Source organism: Dendronephthya gigantea, unplaced genomic scaffold (genome assembly GCF_004324835.1).
Source record: "Dendronephthya gigantea isolate DGI-Jeju-01 unplaced genomic scaffold, DenGig_1.0 000138F, whole genome shotgun sequence".
In the NCBI taxonomy this organism is placed as follows: Eukaryota; Metazoa; Cnidaria; class Anthozoa; order Malacalcyonacea; family Nephtheidae; genus Dendronephthya; species Dendronephthya gigantea.
In genome coordinates, this window is record NW_021163148.1 from 482,271 (window position 1) to 502,474 (window position 20,204).

At 39.6% G+C, this 20,204-nt stretch overlaps 1 protein-coding gene and 2 long non-coding RNA genes across 4 annotated transcripts; 1 reads left to right on the plus strand and 2 right to left on the minus strand.

The window, feature by feature from the left end:
* Nucleotides 1-5,001: 5,001 nt before the first annotated feature.
* LOC114536512 lies at nucleotides 5,002-5,587 on the plus strand. The gene is made up of 3 exons (XR_003688463.1): nucleotides 5,002-5,086; nucleotides 5,187-5,339; nucleotides 5,496-5,587. It is a non-coding gene; the product is annotated as an uncharacterized LOC114536512 (long non-coding RNA).
* Nucleotides 5,350-8,783, minus strand: LOC114536510. 2 transcript variants are annotated; one of them, XR_003688462.1, is made up of 3 exons: nucleotides 8,495-8,783; nucleotides 6,957-8,252; nucleotides 5,350-6,358 (listed from the first exon to the last, which is right to left on the minus strand). It is a non-coding gene; the product is annotated as an uncharacterized LOC114536510 (long non-coding RNA). The 2 variants fall into 2 exon arrangements; XR_003688461.1 differs by having other exon boundaries at nucleotides 5,350-5,965; nucleotides 6,269-8,252.
* A 9,990-nt stretch (nucleotides 8,784-18,773) lies between these two features.
* On the minus strand, nucleotides 18,774-19,792 carry LOC114536535. Its single transcript, XM_028557877.1, has 2 exons — nucleotides 19,760-19,792; nucleotides 18,774-19,655 (listed from the first exon to the last, which is right to left on the minus strand). Exons 1-2 carry the CDS (start codon nucleotides 19,790-19,792, stop codon nucleotides 18,774-18,776), a joined length of 915 nt encoding a protein of 304 aa, XP_028413678.1.
* Nucleotides 19,793-20,204: the final 412 nt, after the last annotated feature.

Below are 20,204 nucleotides of genomic sequence, written 5' to 3' on the forward strand. Positions count from 1 at the left end.
CTGGAAGAGGTAATCCAATTTGTCGAGGCAAAGGAAGCTGGAAAACGATCTGCTGGTCGCCTACAGGTAGCCCAAGCAGTAAACTCCACACGAAGCCAATATCGTAGGGAACAACAAGACAGACTTAAACCCTAACACCCCGTCACCAAGGAGGTCTGCCATTACTGTGGTCAAACTGGCCACGGCAAACGGGCACCACCATTCATTCGGAAGAAATCTTGTCCCGCTTATGGCAAAATATGTGGGCACTGTGATCGATTGAATCATATCGACACTACTTGTCAGCAAAAATTGGGAAACAAAAAACCTTCCTCCATGAGAAACAGCAACCATGATAAAGACAGTGCTATCTTTGATTCCCTCTGCTCCAACTCTTGGCCCATATCCATAGACTACCACCTCTACAACCAATTAAATGACTGCTGGGTACCCCAGTCCTCGAAACCACAGCCATTCCTCACACTTACTGCTACACTATGCCCAGAGGACTATCAATCATTTGGCATAACCCCACCAGACATTCGTTCCAGGATCATCCAGATACCTATGGCCGATACAGGATGTCAGAGCTGCCTGGCCAGCATGCAAATCATCAAACGCTTTGGCCTCCAAGAGAAAGACCTCATTCCAGTCACAATGCACATGTTAGCAGCCAACAACAAAGGGATCAATATCCTTGGTGCAACCATCCTACGCTACTCTGGCAAGTCCAAATCTGGTACAACACTTGAAACCCGCCAGATTAGTTACGTTACTAGTGATTCTGAAAGACTCTTCCTCAGTAGAGAAGCATGCTTGGCCCTTCACATGATCTCCGAGAAATTCCCCACCATCGGCGAAATAGCACCCCTGACCTCCACGCCAGTCGCTGATAATCCACCTCAGAACACTAACCCCACTACATTGGGAACACCACAAAGTGCACTTACAGCACCATGCGATTGGCCATTGTGCAAAAAACCACCACCTCGACCCATCCAACCACCCTTCCCTGCTAATGAGGCTAACCGAGAACGCATCCGGCAGTGGCTACTTGACTACTACTCATCAAGTACCTTCAATGTATGTGAGCACCAACCACTCCACTCATGCACGGCCCACCAATGCGACTCATGGTAAACTCAAATGCCACCCCCGTCGCGCACCATAACCCCATACCCGTACCAACACACTGGCAAACGGATGTAAAAGCAGGCCTTGATCGTGATGTTGCACTGGGCGTCCTGGAACCGGTTCCCATCGGTGGAACCGGTTCCCATCGGTGAACCCGTCACCTGGTGTCATCGGATGGTAGTCTGCGCTAAAAAGAATGGTCAGCCTCGCCGAACAGTTGATTTTCAGGCCCTCAACCTTCACGCAACCCGCGAGACGCATCACACTCAAAGTCCTTTCCATCAGGCTCGATCTGTACCTAACAACAAAAAAAAACCATCTTCGACTGTTGGAATGGCTATCATAGTGTTGGCATACACCCGGAAGACCGCCACCTTACTACATTTATCACACCATGGGGAAGATATCGGTACAAAACGGCACCCCAAGGATATATCGCCTCTGGTGACAGCTTCACACGATGTTTTGATGAGATAGTTGCAGATATCCCCGACAAAACCAAGTGCATTGATGACGCACTTTTGTGGGCCGACAACATCGAAGGCAGCTTCTTTCAGGCAGTTGACTGGCTCGACACTTGCGGCAACAATGGCATAACCCTGAACCCCGAAAAGTTTGTCCAGGATACGGTTGAGTTTGCGGGATTCGAGATCACCTCTAACCACGTTCGACCCTGCCAGAAATACCTCGATGCCATCCTCAAATTCCCACGCCCGAATGACGTCACTGACATGCGTTCTTGGTTCGGCCTGGTTAATCAAGTTTCATATGCCTTTGCTGCCGCGGACCGAATGTTACCTTTTCGCGAGGCTCTGAAGCCCGGATCACAGTTCACCTGGACAGACGAGCTAAACCAACTCTTTGACGAATCCAAAATAGCAATCGTAAATGAAATCGAACACGGTGTGCGAATCTTTGATAAATCAAAGCCCACGTGCCTCGCCACTGATTGGTCTAAGGATGGTATAGGCTTTTGGCTGTTCTAAAAACATTGTGCCTGCTCCCAAGAGAAGCCATTCTGTTGCAAGTCCGGCTGGAAGGTCACTTTGGTTGGCAGTCGCTTTACCCACACAGCTGAAGCACGCTACGCACCAACCGAGGGTGAAGCCCTCGCAGTGGTCGATGCCCTTGATAAAGCCAGGTTCTTCGTCCTTGGATGCGCGAACCTTATCATAGCAGTGGACCACAAACCACTTCTAAAAGTCTTTGGTGACCGATGCCTCAAAGACATCTCCAATGTCCGCCTTCGTAATCTCAAGGAAAAAACGCTTCGATACCGTTTCACCATGATCCATATCCCCGGCATTAAACACAAAGCAGCCGACGCACTTTCACGCCACCCATCCGGCGCTATAAACCCGAATCCCATGCCATTACCCGACGACGTAGCTGCCATCAACATTCCCACAACTTCAACACTTAGTAACATAGCCCTTGACAGCATTCGCATCCTCAAACCCGATGGGAACTCCACCACCGCCATCATTGAAGAGCAACTCTTATCATGCGCCATTAAATCCTCCCACTCCATGGCAATAACATGGGAACGTATTAAAACAGCGACAGCGAGCGACAAGACCATGGAAAAGCTACTTTCAACCATCACAGAAGGTTTTCCCGAGTTCCGCCACCAATTAACCCCTGAGATCCAGGAATTCTTCCAATTCCGAGAAAACCTCTATATCAAGGACGGCGTCATCTTATACAAAGATTGTATTGTTATACCACCGCTTCTCAGAAACAACGTCTTGTCCATACTCCACTCAGCTCACCAAGGGACCACGTCCATGAATGCACACGCCGAGGCAACCGTATTCTGGCCAGGCATAACACCAGCCATTCGAGCAACACCATCCCACCCAAACCCACCACCCACACCGTCAACCCTACCAAACTACCCATTTCAACTGCTTTGCGCCGACTACTTTCATTACAAGGGAATAAACTACCTCGTCATCATAGACCGCTACTCAAACTGGCCCATAATAGAACGATGTAAAGATGGTGCAATAGGGTTGATTCACTGCTTACGACGCGTATTTGTTACATTCGGAATCCCAGACGAGCTGGCATCCGACGGTGGCCCAGAATTTATCGCCACTTCAACACAAGCGTTCCTCACAACTTGGGGAGTCCATCATCGCTTATCTTCTGTTGCATACCCGCATTCTAACTGCCGTGCAAAAGTCGGAGTCAAAACGGTCAAACGCCTGATAACCAAGAATACGGGCCCAAACAGCACCCTTGACACGGATGCCTTACAAATTGCCATCCTCCAATATTGCAATACACCAGACCCGATAACCAAGCTATCATCCCCCGCAGAGTGCGTCTTTGGTCGACCAATTAAAGACTTCATACCCATCCTTCCCGGTCGATATAAACCCCACCCCACCTGGAAAGAGACCCTCGAAAACCGAGAACAGGCATTACATAACCGTCATATGCGTACAGGCGAAAGGCTGTCAGAAAACACACGAAGACTACCACCACTTAAAGTTGGCGATCATATCCGTATACAAAATCAGATCGGCCCCCACCCCAAGAAATGGGATAAAACAGGGTTGGTGATAGAAGTCTGTCAGTTTGACCAGTATGTGATACGTGTAGACGGGTCAGGTCGAGTAACCATTCGGAATCGGAAGTTCTTACAACGATTTATACCGGTACAACAAACACAACGGAGATCGCTAGATAGTATACTTTAAAATAAGGTTTCCGCGCGGAGGTCTGGAAATGAGTTTGTCAAAATCTTCGTGAAATGACGGCGAACAACTTACGAAGGACAATATACTTCTGGATGATCCTTTTTTTTGTCGCGCGATTTTTAAATTTTGCGGGAACTTACCACGAGTATAAATATTCATAGCAAATATCGTTTCTTGATATGTAAATATATTTGCGCGAAAAGCATGTCGTCCTTTGAATATTCGGAGGACACTAGCGTTCAAAACACGGCTGTTGTACATAGCGAGTCCGATGTAAAGGCGCTCATTAAAAAATACGAGGTGGAGACGAGCAGCAAATTCATCGTCTATTACAGCGACAAAAGCTTTGGATCAAACGGTAAGCTAAGCTTTAAAAGTACGTAGATTATACGCATTTTAAAAAGCTGTTCTATCGTGAAACAGGCCGGATAAAGGAAGGAGGTGGAGGTGTATACAAAGGCTGCTTAAGGGGGGGGCAGAATACCACAGGAGTATATAGCTCTCTTAAAGTCCCTTTCCAAAAGTTATCATGATAAGTTTGGTGTTTTTGGCAGGTCAGGTAAAAATACAAGGGGTGATGCCCCTTCAGAGTGAAAATATACACCAAAAATAAAACGCCGAGAGCACCATTTAAGCGTTTGGTACGAAATACCCACAAATAAAAGCTTTTTTGGTATTTTTTTAACTGCTATTTTTTTGGCGTTTTTGCTATGGAATTGGGACCCCTAAAATTCTCTGTGTGACCCTGGGGGTAAACTTGTAGCCAAAACGTTATTACGAGGGGGTAAACATACGTATGAAAATGAAGTAAAGGTGTGGTAAAAAATATTTCCCGGGCAGGAACGTGTAGTTGATATGTTTAGAACTAAGAAAAGATAAACGTAAGGTCTACTGGGAGAGAAAGGATGGGAATCAGCAAGGACCAAGCATTTTATACGACGGAATACCGTTTGTACACGTTGGGGAGAAAGTGATGTGGTGCCATCAAGGAAAAGATAAGAATGAAAAGGCTAAACAAAAAAATAAGGAGAAAGCTCAGGAGTGCCAGGTAACATTTCAAAACTGAATGGATATATAAGCTAATTTATAATTAACGTTGTGTAGGTAAACTGTGTTACCACCTTTGAGAAAATTTATTTTTACACACTTACAGAATGCTGACCACTGTTATAGTTCTAAAAAAAACCTTTGCTCAAACGTCAAAAAAGAAGCAATGCCCAGCTGCAATATTCATCACTCAAATTGCAAAATTTCCAAATATGAAGGTCCGAATTTATACTATTACTTAGGCCGTAAAAGATAAAATAATTATAATCACTTATAACCACTGGATGCCATAATGCACTCTTTAAATGTACGCTTTAGATTGAAAAAGACAGCTTATTCTTCAGACGAAGAGCAGCAAAGATATTGCACGAAGGGTTGACGGCAAGCACAATCGCAGCTGCCGACGTTCAAATGAATTATATCGTGAAGTTACCACCTGTATCTGAACATAAATATCACATAATGGGAAAGGTAAAATTTTATTGCCACAAAAACCGAAAATATATAAACCTACATAACATTGCGACAGGATTGGCACATATTAGAATTTAAAAGTACTGTAATTTACTTATAAAACACGCGCGATTGTTAAAATTATTAATGTAATGGTTATTTTTTATATTACAGGCTGCTGGAATAAGAGAGCCACTGGACCCGGTTATAGTGGAAAAACTTTCAGAGCTAGCCCAAGAAGGTGTCCACTCAGTAAGTGAGGCACGCAGGTACCTCGAGCTTTTCGTGCAATGTGACCTCTTCAAGGGATGTAAACCGCCAGACAAAACTAGTAGGCGATATTATCCTACTAACAAGGACATTTATAATCATTTGTACAAAGGAAAACCAGACAATTTCTCCACAATTGACCAAGAAAATTTGAAGAGACTGGTCGAAAAATGGAAGAATGAGCATCCAGAAGACTCATTTCTCTATCGTCCCCATTGTGCTAAGCCAGTACCAGATGATTGTGTTCAGGATGAAGATGACTGCGTCACCTCCGACGAATACTCCACCCAAACATTACTGTTCTGTCATCAGACCAGTGATCAACGACATCTCCTCGCAAAGTATGGTAACCAAATGTGTCTGCTGGATGCAACCTACAGAACAACAAAATATGACCTTCCATTGTACTTCCTGTGTGTAAGAACGAATGTTTGTTATGAAGTTGTCGGCTCATTTGTCATACAGTACGAGAACACACAATGTATAAAGGAAGCATTAATGGTTTTCAAGGAGTGGAATATTAACACATGGACCCCTTCGCGTTTTATGGTAGATTTTGCTGAGGAAGAAATTCAAGCTCTCGAAACAGTCTTTGAAGGTAAGGAAAAACAGATAAACAGCTGTTCAAAACCAATTTCGGAATTGAACAGATACCTTACATCTGCTTGTAGATATACCTGATGCACCTCAATGTCATTTATATTATTCAGATGCAGAAGTACTTCTTTGTGATTTTCATCGGGAGAAGTCATGGCAAGAATGGACATCTAAATTAGACAATGGTGTTGCTCATGACAAACAACATCTGCTAAATCTATTACGGAGCATCGCACATGCAGCCACATCTGAAGAGTGTCGAAAATCAACCACATGCCTTACTGAGAGCAGACTTTGGAAAAGTAATCCGAAACTAAGGAATTGGTTTGGTAACAAGTGGCTGCCAAACATAAAGGTACAAAGCCAACATATTATAGGAAAGCTTAGAAAGTCCAGTCAATCAATGACTAATGACTGAACTATTTAATAGTGCTTGTCAAACCAGCAAACATGAGAAATACTAAAAACCATAAATTTTGATTTTCAGAGATGGTGCCAAGCATACCGGGCTGAAGATTTTATTTGTGCAGTCAACACAAACAATGGGATTGAGAGACAAAATAAGGCATTTAAATATGAATATCTGCTTGGGAACAAAGGATGCTCTTTAACAGACATGCTAAAAGTCCTTGTGGATCAGTTTCTTCCAAAAACGTTCAGAAAGTAAGAGTTGCCTACTTGTAAAATTGCAGCACTAATGGAATTTCTCAGGAATATTGTTTAAATTTCACAAATGTGAAGTATGTAAAGAATTGTTGTATTTTTTACCATATAGGTATGTTGAGTTAAATGTGAAATGCCATGATGGTTATCGTGCATACCATAAGGATCTTCCCAAATTTTTGCACAATAGACCAGCAAAAATGGTATCTCATATAATAAAGCGCTGGGAAAGTGACATCACAAATGACATGGTCCAAATGGTGTCTCCTGGGGTCTTTGATGTAAAGAGTTCAACAGGAGGGAACATATACAGATTATTCTTTGGTGATGAAGAAACTCTCCCAAACTGCACATGCTTGGACTGGAGACACAACAAGCTTCTTTGCAAACACTTTTGTGCTTGCATGAAAGCTTTTCCAGAATGGAGATGGGAAAACCTGAGTGCCAAATACATAGGAAATCCACTGTTTTCATTAGATCAGAAAATTGTTCCACCAGATAACAGTTATCCTGAAAATAAACACATTGTTAAACAGCAAGGAAATGTAACCAATGATCAACCTCCAACAGAAAAAAGAGACAATGATGATTTCATACCACCTTCACCCCCTGAACTGGTCAATAAAGATTATAAATCACTTCCACCTAAAAGAACAAGTGGCAAAAATGCTCTTCGTCTCAAGTGCCGCAATTTGATGAAGGAACTTTCAAACCTTACATTTCTAATGGATGACAAACAACAACTTTCCAGTCTTGCCAGTGAGTTGGAGGGGATTTTAGAGAAGGCACGAAGTACAGCACCCCAGGAAGCAGGAATTATCATAAAAAAAACCCAAGTTAAGAAAAATCCAGTAACCACAAGAGGGAGAAAACACATCACAAAAAATGGTCAAAAGAAAAAGGGAAAGATAAAAACATTAACAACCAGAAAATATGGTCGCCCAAAACACCCCTACACAGGCCGAGTTGGGAAGCATGCTGAAGTAATGAAGAAAAATTTCAAAGTGCATGTGCCACTTGCCTCAGATAGACCAAAGAAGAGATGCTCTACAAAGCCAGATGTAGTTGATCTCAGCTCACCCAGTAAGAAGTCCTGTTTTCATCTAGAAAGAAAGCTCTGGGTATGTTTGCCTAGTTTGAATTTGTATCAGGCTGATAAACATGAACTGACTTCAGGCAACCTTCTAAATGATAATCACATCAATGCAGTCCAGATTCTATTGAAAAACCAATTCACCAAAGTAGATGGCTTAATAGATACCTTGATAGTATCAAGCAAACTCACCAGGGAGGATCCAATAACATCAATGTTGAATGCAATTCAGATCCATAACCTTCCTGGACATTGGCTTGTATCACAATCAAGTGGCCAGTCAGTGATTGTCTACGATTCCCTTTATCCTGGAATGACACGCCCTTTAAGTCAGCAGTTGGTATATATGTACAAGAGTCTGGCAAAAGGTGGTCTTCTGCAAGTGAAACTAAGGTGCTGTCAAAAGCAAGCAGGTTTTGTTGACTGTGGTTTGTTTGCAATAGCAAATGCACTAGCTCTTGCTAAAGGGATATATCCTGGAGCAATCACCTTTAAACAAAGTGAGATGCGTCAACACCTACAACAATGTTTGGGAGCAACAAGAACTAACCATGTTTCCACATGATATAAAGAATCAGCCATGTCATATTCGAGAAAGATCAATCCTGATGAAATGTTGATAGAACATCTTCACAAATATAAATGGCAGTGTTTGCTTTCCATATATTAGAGGTATATTTTAGGGTGAACCTGTTAACCTAAGGCTAACTTGTTAAAGCTATTGACAATCTGCTAGGGGCTGTATTTTTTAATCATGATATTGTTCATAATTCATACCAGAGGGTGGATGCCCCATAAGTTATGTAATGTTTAACTTAATTTTATATAATGGTATAACTTATAAATGTAATATATTTATATATATATATATATATATATATATATATATATATATATATATATAAAATATATCTTTTGATATTTACGATCTTTTCATATTGAATAAAAGCGAATATCATGAATATTTAGTGTTGAGTTTTTCTTTCTACACCAATTTCTACACCCTATTTCAATAGCTGTTTATACATATCTACATTTATATAGACTGTATTATGCACATTGTCATTGTTGTAAAAATTTCGTTTAAACAAAACAATCACAGTAGACTGTAGTTGTAACATATACTAACAACTAAACACTTTCTTGCCTGAAATACTAAGCGGGAGACGTATAAAAAACCCAGTTCCAGTTTAAAGGGAACTTGAACCACGTAGTCTTCGCTCGTATATAAAAATCACACATAATATATCACGATCGCCCTTTTTGCTGCTGCTTTCGTTAATTTCCGAAGATATTGACAATTTTGACAAACTCATTTCCAGACCTCCGCGCGGAAACCTTATTTTGGAGTATACTATCTAGCGATCTCCCAAACACAACCCCGCCGAATCATAACAGAGGATTTAAGATACTTGCCAACGGGACAAGCAAATGCCCCTACTTCACAGGAACCACAGGCTGAGACAAATGCCCCTACTTCACGGGAACCACAGGCTGAGACACAAAATTCTCCACCGCCACTATACCCATCCCCAACACTTCCTGTTGCAACCCATAATTCCCCGCCAATACCAAATCACACTATCCCGGAGAAACAAACAACATCTAGCCTACCTCAACCCAAGAAGCCACCTACGCCTAAAAAGCTACCACTAGCTTTGAGACGTTTGTTGGATCACAATGCGAAAGGACTCAAGGAGTAGTGATTTGAACTTGTAATATAAACACTGACTTCATATTATTTTATTTTAAGTATTTAATGACTTCGCTCTCTCTCAATCACTAAAGACTTGGGGGGAGGTAGAGAATAGCTTATTAAGAGACACTTCAGTAGTGCAACATAAAGTACTGTATTGTAGTTCTTCAACATTCGCAAGGGTTTACGAACATGTGTTAACGAACAGTATATCTTTATTTATGTCTGTTTACCTATGAAATAGATGTATTCTTATCTAGATTCTGTTACAAAAAAGTTTAAAATAACCTTTGACAATATTGGTTATGTTATCACTGATATTTCAGTTTTAGAAGAGTAAAGTTAAGGTTTTGAACTGGAAGTCACATGTTGGGCTTCTCTCATGTTAAGGATTATAATTCCTATTGATAGTTTTGTTTGAAATTAGTGTGATTCTATATACAGTATGATAGCTGACCTTCTCTTAATCTATTTCAAATACTATATAGATATTAATACACTTTGTTGGTGTTATTTTTTTTATTCAGTATTTACTATAGGGCCATTCTATTTACTGTACACCACACCTGTAGACCATTCTATTTACTGTACACCACACCTGTGGACAAGGTATTTTGAAAAATTTTAGACCCTTAAGAAATATTGTCATACTTTTCAAGAACACTCTCAGAAATTTTGGCAAAATTTCTTCAAACCTTTTTACTTTGCATGTAAACCCCCCAGAAATCTCTTATTTTAAGTGCTCCCTCCCCAAAGAAAAATCAGTCTTCATTTGCCTCAACCCTCACAAATTCATTATTTTAAGCCAACCCTAAGAAAAACTCATCCACATGGGGGGGGGGTGTATATTAAATAGAATTTATAACTTTAATTGTTGACATTACTAGCTTTAAAAACAATATTAAAATGTGTTATGTTGTAATTCGTTTCATTTGCTCTGTACCGAGACAGGTATCCAAGTATCCAACATGATCTTTGTGAATTTTGGTTGTACTGTACATTTGGACTCCATCCTTTCCCCAAAAATGTCTGAGAAAAATAAACTACAACTACACAAACTTCACAAAACGATTCAACCGTTTTACCTTTCGCAACAAAAAAATAAAATATCAATTCTCCAATTAAATATCGATTCTTCAGTTATTCATGCACTCACTGATAACCAGTGAGTTTAACTCGCACGCTGTGCCATGTACTTCCCGTCGGTAGTGCATGATTATACAGTATAATCCAATTGAATGAAGAGTGAAGACCATGAAATTTCACGTAAATGTTCAATCCCCTCAGCTCGCGACTGCAATCCCTTTACAATCATAAGGAGCCCAACGAATGTTACGTCATGCATAATATAACACACTGATATGCATGACGTAACATTCGTTGGGCTATACCATGTTACAATGTTCCGTTTCAATTCTTGCTGCAGTAGTTTTGTACGATTCGGCAGCATATCACTTGCGAAAGTAACTTCTAGTTATATCTTTATATTCTACTATTTAGAAATGTTTGCACAAGGCAAGCAAAGAGGGAGGAGTGTTGTCCCAGCCCTGCCCGAAATTAAAATTAGAGATCATTCCGGAAGCAAGGAATGTTAAGTTTCCGTGCAGTGCTGTTCCTGAACCAATTGCGCCCTGGATAAGAGCAATGGGTAGTGCCATCAACACTCAACCCGAACACATCAGTCGCACATCAGTCTGTCCTATTCAGCTTTTCCCACTTGTAAACTGAACAGTTGTAGCATATATCTAAACGAAGATTTTGCATCAAAGATCTTAACTGATGTTAACTGTCACAGTTTCAGAATCTTGAGTTGTAAAGTAAGCTTGACATAATCGGTTTATTTGCCATATTAATTTTCCTGTTGTTAACAATCACAGAAATTTATCAAGCAATTTATCATGCTCATACAACACCAAGAGCATACAGCTTTGACGATGAAGCAGCAGATGTATACGTGGCTTTTTCGGATGCTATAGTGGAAAATATGAACAAACAATTGGATGATGCCATTACATTGAAGGACAATCAATCAAAAGACAGAAAGATTTTTCTGAGGTATATGTAAGCCACTTACATTGTGTTACTGTTCGGTTAGGTCGACCAAAAGTCTTGTATTAAAAAAATTGTATTCCTTCACCATGTGATATGGAATCTCGATTTTTTATTCGTAGAATGTCCGCTGTTATGCATGTATTTTTCACTGCAACAAATTTTTTTCTACGAAGAAACAACAAAGACAAAGACCTAGTTGTACCGGAAAAGATTTCCATGGGAACAGCACTAGTTGCGAAAGCGTTTGTGGAATACTTTGCCAGCCAACGGAAAATTGTGAACAAGGCACAGAAAGACATAAATAGTAATAAGTCATAGGTCATTCATAGTCTACAGTGTATGACCACCTGTAAGTCATACATGCTAATTACACCTGTAAGTCATACATGCACAGGACTCTGAATGCAACTGTGTATATGTCTAGTAAGCATGAGCGTACGTATTTCGATACGATTCAATAAAAATTTGCCTACCTTCTGTGGATTCAAATATTTCAGGGGGAGCGGTACAATACAGTACTGCTAATTTTTGTGTGAATTATTATGCCCATGCAGATAAAAGTTGGTGCTATTCACATGAAGAGGCAAACAAATTGGAAATTGTTGACGTTGATGGCAAATCTGAAGTCACACCAAATATTTTTTAAATAATTGTGAAAACAATTGTTGAATCATGTAAACTGTGCGAAGAATTGGGTAAGTAACTAGTGATAAAGTTGGCAATTTTTTCCACCTTAAGTTCACAGAAAAAATTTGTTACTTGCATATTTTAGATCCCAACATTTGTCCGTACATCCAAGCTGGGAGCAAGGAAGCCATTTGCAATTCGTTGGGAAAACCTACCTAATGGTGAAGAGTTCGCACCTATAACAAAAAGTGAAGTTTTTGCAAAATAAGGTAAATTTACACCTACAATGTGTTCATTGTCTAATAAAAGAGACATGAAGCAAAAGGATGGTTCCACAAAGCCCGTACGCTGTATTAACATTCGCCAGAGGGCTTTTACTAAGAAACAATTGGAGTCACTGAAAAGTGGTAAGTTAGCTGAATTCATTTTACAAGCAGTTCATAAAGGATGTGCAAGAAAAAAATCAATCAATGGAGGTAGAAAGTGTGTGTAGTTTAGGCACAGCTGCCACGCCAGAAGACGAGAGTCACAGGATACTGCCGACAACTACCTCCAACCTTAGCGGTATTAGCCAGTCGAAACTTGGCCAGAAAAGGAAAACCATGGTTGACCGGCTAAAAGACTCATTATCAAAAAATGAGACTGTGGAAGGCAAACTTAGGCGCTTTTGAACTAATTAGAAAGTATGATGTGTCGCCAAAAAACAAAACTATAAAAATCACCTATTGTTAGAATTTAAATGCAATATCAGCTGCTGACATGAATGCCTTATTTACCCCAGTCATGGTAGAACAGGGAAGTAATGCTTACAATAAACAAGAATTGGCATTAATGCACTGGCGGGATTATCTGCAAGATTGTGAAGGTAATCATTTACATGATTAGCATATATAGTGGTAACTGTACCTGATACCGCTGCACTGCACCAGGGGCATTGACCAATAATGCAATGCCCCCAAAACCTGTGATGCAGTCCATTGGGGGGTGGGAGGTCTACCACAAAATTATGAATAATTACTTTTAAATTTTTCATTTGCTTTATAAATTATAAGTATTAACACATATTATGTTGTTTTCTTTTGTTTAGATAGACGCTCTAGTGCAACATTGGATGAGGTGCTTACCTACCTTTGCAACTGGATGTGACAAAATCCCTCCTTGGTTTCACACCAATGCCAACACTAAAGTTTTGTGGAGATGTACACATCCCAAGGCAAATACCTGCGATACAATACTGTACTTACTGCTTTTTCCAAATGTAAGTGTGATGTTGAGTACGAACTTTTCAAGGAGAAAATGGACTATGGTATTTTGAATTCACCATCTTTTGGGTTGCCATAAACTATGCACTTATCTCTGGGGCAAGAACTTTGGTTTCCAGAACATAGTCAAAATACTCTTTATACATGTCCTCACCAATATCTTGGTTAATACTCTCTCCCACGTCAGATAGCTTGACTTCACATACAGGCATTAGGCAATTTGTTCCACCATAATATTCCGGGAGGAAGTACAGGATATCAGGGATTCCAGAAACAGTGTCATGCTGTGATCGCCTGATGTAGTGGCTGTTCCAATGATCCTTTACCTTTTGCAGATCTGCTTGTAACACTTTGTTGAAAGAATACCACAGGGCCTCCATATGTTTTATATTGCCAATTTCCAAGATACCACGCTGAGCCATGTCCTGAAAAAAATCTATTCACCAGCCTGATCTGTTATGATAGGACCATAAGACCACCAAGACCACGAAGATAAGACCACCAAGCCTCCATTCGTTGGTTTTATGTGAATGAGCCATAAATATGTGCTTTCTCCCCTGCTCATTCATCGGTACCATCACTTCTCAAGTAACATTGAATGCCAGCAAGGTGTACATTCTTGGTACCACAATCTGATCAGACACGCATAGGGCATCCATTTACTTCTTTCACAACATTTAAAAATATCTCAGCAATGACATGAGGGTTCTTGTTTGAACGGAGAACCTCAAGCCACAGTATCCGCCTGCTGTACCCACAAACACCACCATGAATAGAGAAGCCATATTGGCTTTAATTTATCATATCCTGAAAACCACATTGTTTAATTAGGCAATGTTTAAATTTTGCAAAAGTTATCACGTGGCATCATTAGACAGAGTAAAATACCACAAAAATGGACGGCTTTATCCATATATTATGTTTTCCCTAGGTTGTTATTGGTGAGTGGGGTGAACTATTTACTAATTGCTAATATGTATGCTATTCAATATGAATAGTATATTTATTAAATTTAGCTTACTCTTCATATATATATATATCAATATATATTATAGTAATAAGTACAGTGACCATGTGCGTAAACAATGTACTCGAGGACTGAGTCAGATTTCTGGGCTACTAGCCTACAATGGCTATGATACTGGCGGGAAAATCACAACTGCATTTAGCTTGTTCAAATGTTTGTAAATTTGCTTTGTTATGCAACTTACCATCGATATGCCAACACGCATTTGCTCCAGCGCTTTGATAAAGTCTCCAGTGTAATTGCCTTCGTTTTCGCTCTTCTACACCATCCAGGTCAATTTCTTTTACAATTTTTGCTACAACATGGCGACTGACGTGTCGAAGCCAAAGCGTGTGCCTAATGCTTCTATATCCAGATTGACTGGGGCCTTGAATTTCTTCTGCAACAATACTTCTTAAATAGTTCTCGTCTATAGCATGCCCTTTGCATCTCAACCCAAGCAATCTCAATCGGCGCTTTAGTGTTCTGACACACCTGTGGATTCCAGCAGACCGAAGTAACCCAACGATTGCCTCATATGGGTAACCACGATTAAAGTAATTCACAATCAAATTTAAACCTTCCTTTTCGGATAAACAATTCCCACAATACGTATCTGTTTCAGAGGATACAAACTCTTTACCACAAGCCGGACAATACATGAGAATTTATGTTGTGAAGTAAGCATGTAAAATACTGTATAAAAAAATAACGGTAAACTCAGGTCATTGAGAAGGTCAACATGCGCCTGCAATTCCGTCGTATTCTTATTTTGAGTGTGTATTTTTATTTTGTGTGAATTTTTATTTTGTATGTGCATTTTTATTTTGTGTGTTTTAAATATTTCGTCTTTTTGTTTATATACTTTGTGTGCATGGATATATATTTTGTGTGTATGTAATAACATTTTGTATATGTTATTCTTATATTTTGTGTGTTGTCCTTTGTGAGCCACCGTAAAACTGAGGCAACGACTGGGTGTTCTCTGGAAAATTAAACAATTTCTTCCTTTAGACCAACGTAAACTGTACTACAACACCATGTTTAAGCAAGTCATGATGTATGGTGGTGCTACAGTCTGGGCTAACTGCTCCATAGAAAACCTAAAAACAATTATTCAATTGCAAAAACATGCTGTATTCAGTATCAAGTTCGTTCATTTCAGTAGCTATAACTTATGCACTTTTAAATTACATTTTTTTTATCTAAGGTGTACAATAAATGCATGTGTCTAAAAGGGGTGAGAGTTTGATGGGGTTATGGGTGTGACAACTTTAGGATGCCGAATGATAACTGCCTTGAAAATATTCATGACTAACAGTGATAACCCAAATGTATGCTCACTGTATCTCAAGGAAAAATAATTGAATGTGAAAGTCAAGTTGCCACAGGTTAAGGTCGATCAAGTATATGCTTCAGCCATGGAAAATGTGCACCAAATTTTAAAGACAGGCAATTGGTGCTGTGACCAGGATAGATGACCTAAAATGATAGATGATCTAAAATGCGCAAAGTCAAAACGTAGCGTGCAAAGTCAAATGTAGCGCTCAATGTGCACAAGCAGCAAAGATTTGGAAATAAGCCCAAGACCTCATGAAAAAGGGGATGAATGAAACCAATGTTGGAAGACTACAGGTAATTCTGGCAAGATACAACACGAAAATCAAATGAAACAACAAAACACGAAGAAAAGGTTTGTTCAAAAAGCAGTAGCATAAGGAAGAACCCGCTCCACTGTATGGAGATTAGCCAAAGATCCCAAGATGTTGAAAACCTAAGCTAACTCATCAATGAACAGCTACAACGAGGATTCATTGAGAAGGTTAAAAGGTCCACATCTTCAAATATTCCCTCATCACACCTTTTTGTATTGTGTACATTACTGTGGACTTTTTCAGTGGACTTTTAGCTCTCAGATAATCTATAAAAAGTTGAGTATACAACGTATTGTCATATGTGAACCGTTTGCAAGCTAACTTCATCAGTTTCTTTCGAGAGTATTGACGACCAGATGGCATTCAGTTTTTGATACCCCTGCTTATTGCAGAAATCAACGTGGTATTGACAGCTTTTCATTCTTTAGAACTTTAATTAATTCTAAATCATTGTTGGTTAATTTTGATTTAATGTAGTTTATATGTTGAGATTCTTTATAAGGATTTTGAACGTCTGGCAACTTAGCAAAGCAACAACACAATGAGACATTTTTGTGGCATATAATTTCGGCAGGAAGCTTGAAAAAAAGGTCTAGAGGCTCGAATTAACCTAAGTTTTTCCTTGAGGAACAGGAGGACCTCTAAGTTGCAGATGGTGTGAGCCAGCTCTGTGCATGTTGTTCAGTGAGTTGAGACCTGATGATCTAAGGACCACCATTAGTTATACTGAGACAGTAAGGGCACTCAAAACCTGACAGAGCATGCAAAAACTATAGGTTTTTCTAGAGGAACAGGTGGACCTCTAGATAACAGGAGAACAGGCGGACCCCTGTTCAGGTCAGTCAGTTCGACTGAAATATTGTCTGACTGACCCATCAAGTCTCTGGGTCAGGTCATCAGGTTGCGTTTTCGACCGAAATGACCTGTACAAATGCACTTTACATGGTGAGGTGTTGTCCAGAAGGACTGCAATTCATTACAAGTTACAAGAAGAATATTGATAGACTATTTACAGATAGCATATCAATGAACATAACTATTAGTATATTTGCATGCGGGTGCCCACTGCAGCGGTCCTTCGCTGTGGGGAGGTGCGTGTGGTTTATTTTTGTAGTTTTTGGTTATTGTAATTACTTTTGAAATGCAGATATAAGTATTGCTGCCTTTAGATAAAAGACCTTTAAATATTTGACCGGCGTTGTGGACCCATTGGCTGAGGTCTTGCGAATGACCTATGCATGCATGGGGAGCAGGCAAAAGTTCGGTCCGATTTTGGACTTTATAACTATTAACATGGCCGGTAAAGACTGCCTTGTTCTATTGGGGCCTTGACATTGCCCAGGCTAAAATTAGTGCATGCGGTAACTATGACAGCTAGACCAGAGATGGTCCATATGTAGGATGAAATAGGACCTTCTAGAACATATTACTTTATTAACCGCAAATTTATAACTTGCGTATAAATTTTTTATGTAAAAGGTCCGCCAGTTCGGTAAGGAGACACAGAAAATTTGTCGCAAAATCTTTCCAAATCTCGTTTAGGGTAGATGCAGAGATAGTCAATTTTTCTGCCAGCTGACATCCACCCACAGGTATATAGCCTGTAGAACTATTGCCTCCAGCTGCAATTATTTGCCCAATAATATATTGACAAAAATCTTATGAATGACCAAATTTATTCACATTCATTCACATGTAGTGTAGCAGCTCATTGTCACCATCTTTACAAGTATTTAGAATTTATTAAGTGTGAACCTTGAAAGTTGAAACTGGAAATGTATATTTCTGTCATTGGCCATCAAAAGGCAAAAGTTACACTCATTGTCAGTTGGAATTTTGCACCTAGTTACTTCCGTTCAATTTCTTAAACGTCATGTTTGACATGTGAAAAAACGTTTGAGGTCTGCGCTTGGTCAAAAATTGCTGTACATCATTATTTAAATATGCAGACGATTCTACAATTTTGTCAATCGTTAGGAAGGGTCTACTAGATCAGAAACAGTGTCATCATTGTTTATGGTGTAAACGACAATGTTTTGGTTTACACTAAGCCATCTTCAGTACGAAGTGAGCTAAGAATATTTACAGCAGGATGTGTGATACAATAAAGTGACATATGATACAAATATTAGATTACAATAACAAATACATGTTGTGAGATTCTTCTTATATAAGAATGTTTATTAAAAGTAAATCCTAGCCACAGATATACAAGAAAAGGATATTGAATATTATTTACAAGAGTTTATATACCCAGCAGTCCTTTGCGGGCTTATTTGAATATTAAGTTTTTGCTAATATGTTAATTAAAACATTACATCTCCTTCCTCCTAGTTATAGTGTCCATAACCTAAAGTAAGTCCAATATCGCTAAACAACTACTTTTTTTTTCATTTTATCAATGGCAATTAACTTAAAATCCATAATAAGATTATTTAATAAGTATTCATATTTTATCTCAATTCTTTCTAAGTTCTATAATTATTATAAGTTAAACATTTCCCTTAGGATTCTTATCCTCGTTGATCTCCTCAACGTTGTGGTCCAGGAACAGAATCACTGAGAGGAATCTCACTGGGTTCTCCCGGTTGCGGTGGTTTTGTATTCTCATTGCCAGGAGGAGCTGTAGATGGAGTATTAAGTTCCTTCACCGGAAGGTTTTCGAGTGGAATAACATCTTTATTTGGTGATTTTAACGGAGTTTCATTTCGGGTCTGTTCGGGATATTCTTGGACTGGTGGAATAAAGAATGAATCATCCTCCTGGTGATCGCTTGATACGTCTGAAGGTAACTTCTTGAAGAATGACGAATTTCTTGTGACAGTGGTATCCGAGTTTTTAGCAGTGATCATGTTACCTTTCGCTCCAACCACTGTCATTGGATTGGGATCGTAAACACTGGCTCCTTTATTCATGGGAAAAGGCCGTTTTACTAATACTGAATCACCAACGAAGATATTACTTGGCTTCACATAACACTTATTATCAGTATACAACTTCATCTTCTCTTTCTGGAATGAATCACGCTTACGAATAATTTCTGATACTGGGTCAGCTCTGTCAATTTGTGGAATTTTGCTGCGGACAAAACGCCTCATCAACATTACACTAGGAGCCACACCAGTGGTTGCATGTGGAGCTGTTCTATAACTGCGTAGAAATGCTTGCAACTCTTTTCTCCCATTCTTTCCTTCTGTCTTAGTGGCTTTAACATATTTCTTTATGGTTTTAACAAACTTTTCTACCTCACCATTGGCTCGAGGCCACAACAGGGTCACTTTACGATGCTTAAAACCAAGAGCCTGAGCAAACTTGGCAAACTCGTTACCATTAAATGGCGGTCCGTTATCTGTTTGTACAACAGGGGTGTTCCAAATGTTGCAAATATCTGGTCCAGCTTGGGTATTACAGCACTTGCAGCAGTTGATGACACAGGTTCAACAAACGGAAACTTTGAGTAGTTGTCAATCAGTAATAAAACGGTTTCTCCACTTATCGAGGCAAAGTCTACGCTTACTTGGTCAAACAGGTTGTCAGGCAATACAGACATTTTTAACGGCTCCCTGGCGTAGGGTCGGCGTTAGATCACATAGAACTAACACGTACACGACGTCATAAAATTTTCAATAACCCTAACCCTAACCGTAATTAAGGTAAAGCCAGAGATACTATTACATAAGTATATGATCACTCCTATACTGGGTATGAGGGTAACAGACATTTACACTTTCGTGTACATTTATAAATGTATAAATGTATCATCATTCATGGCCATTTTTATTTTATCATTTTTATGAACCAGCTCTAGAAAGACTTCATGTAAGACTTCTGTTATTATACTTCCGTTATTGCAAAATTTATGACGTCATGTACGTTAGTTCGATATGATCTAACGCCGACCCTGGCGTATATGGGTGTTACAACCTGACATGGTAAACAAGCTTTTATCTTCGTTTCCACCA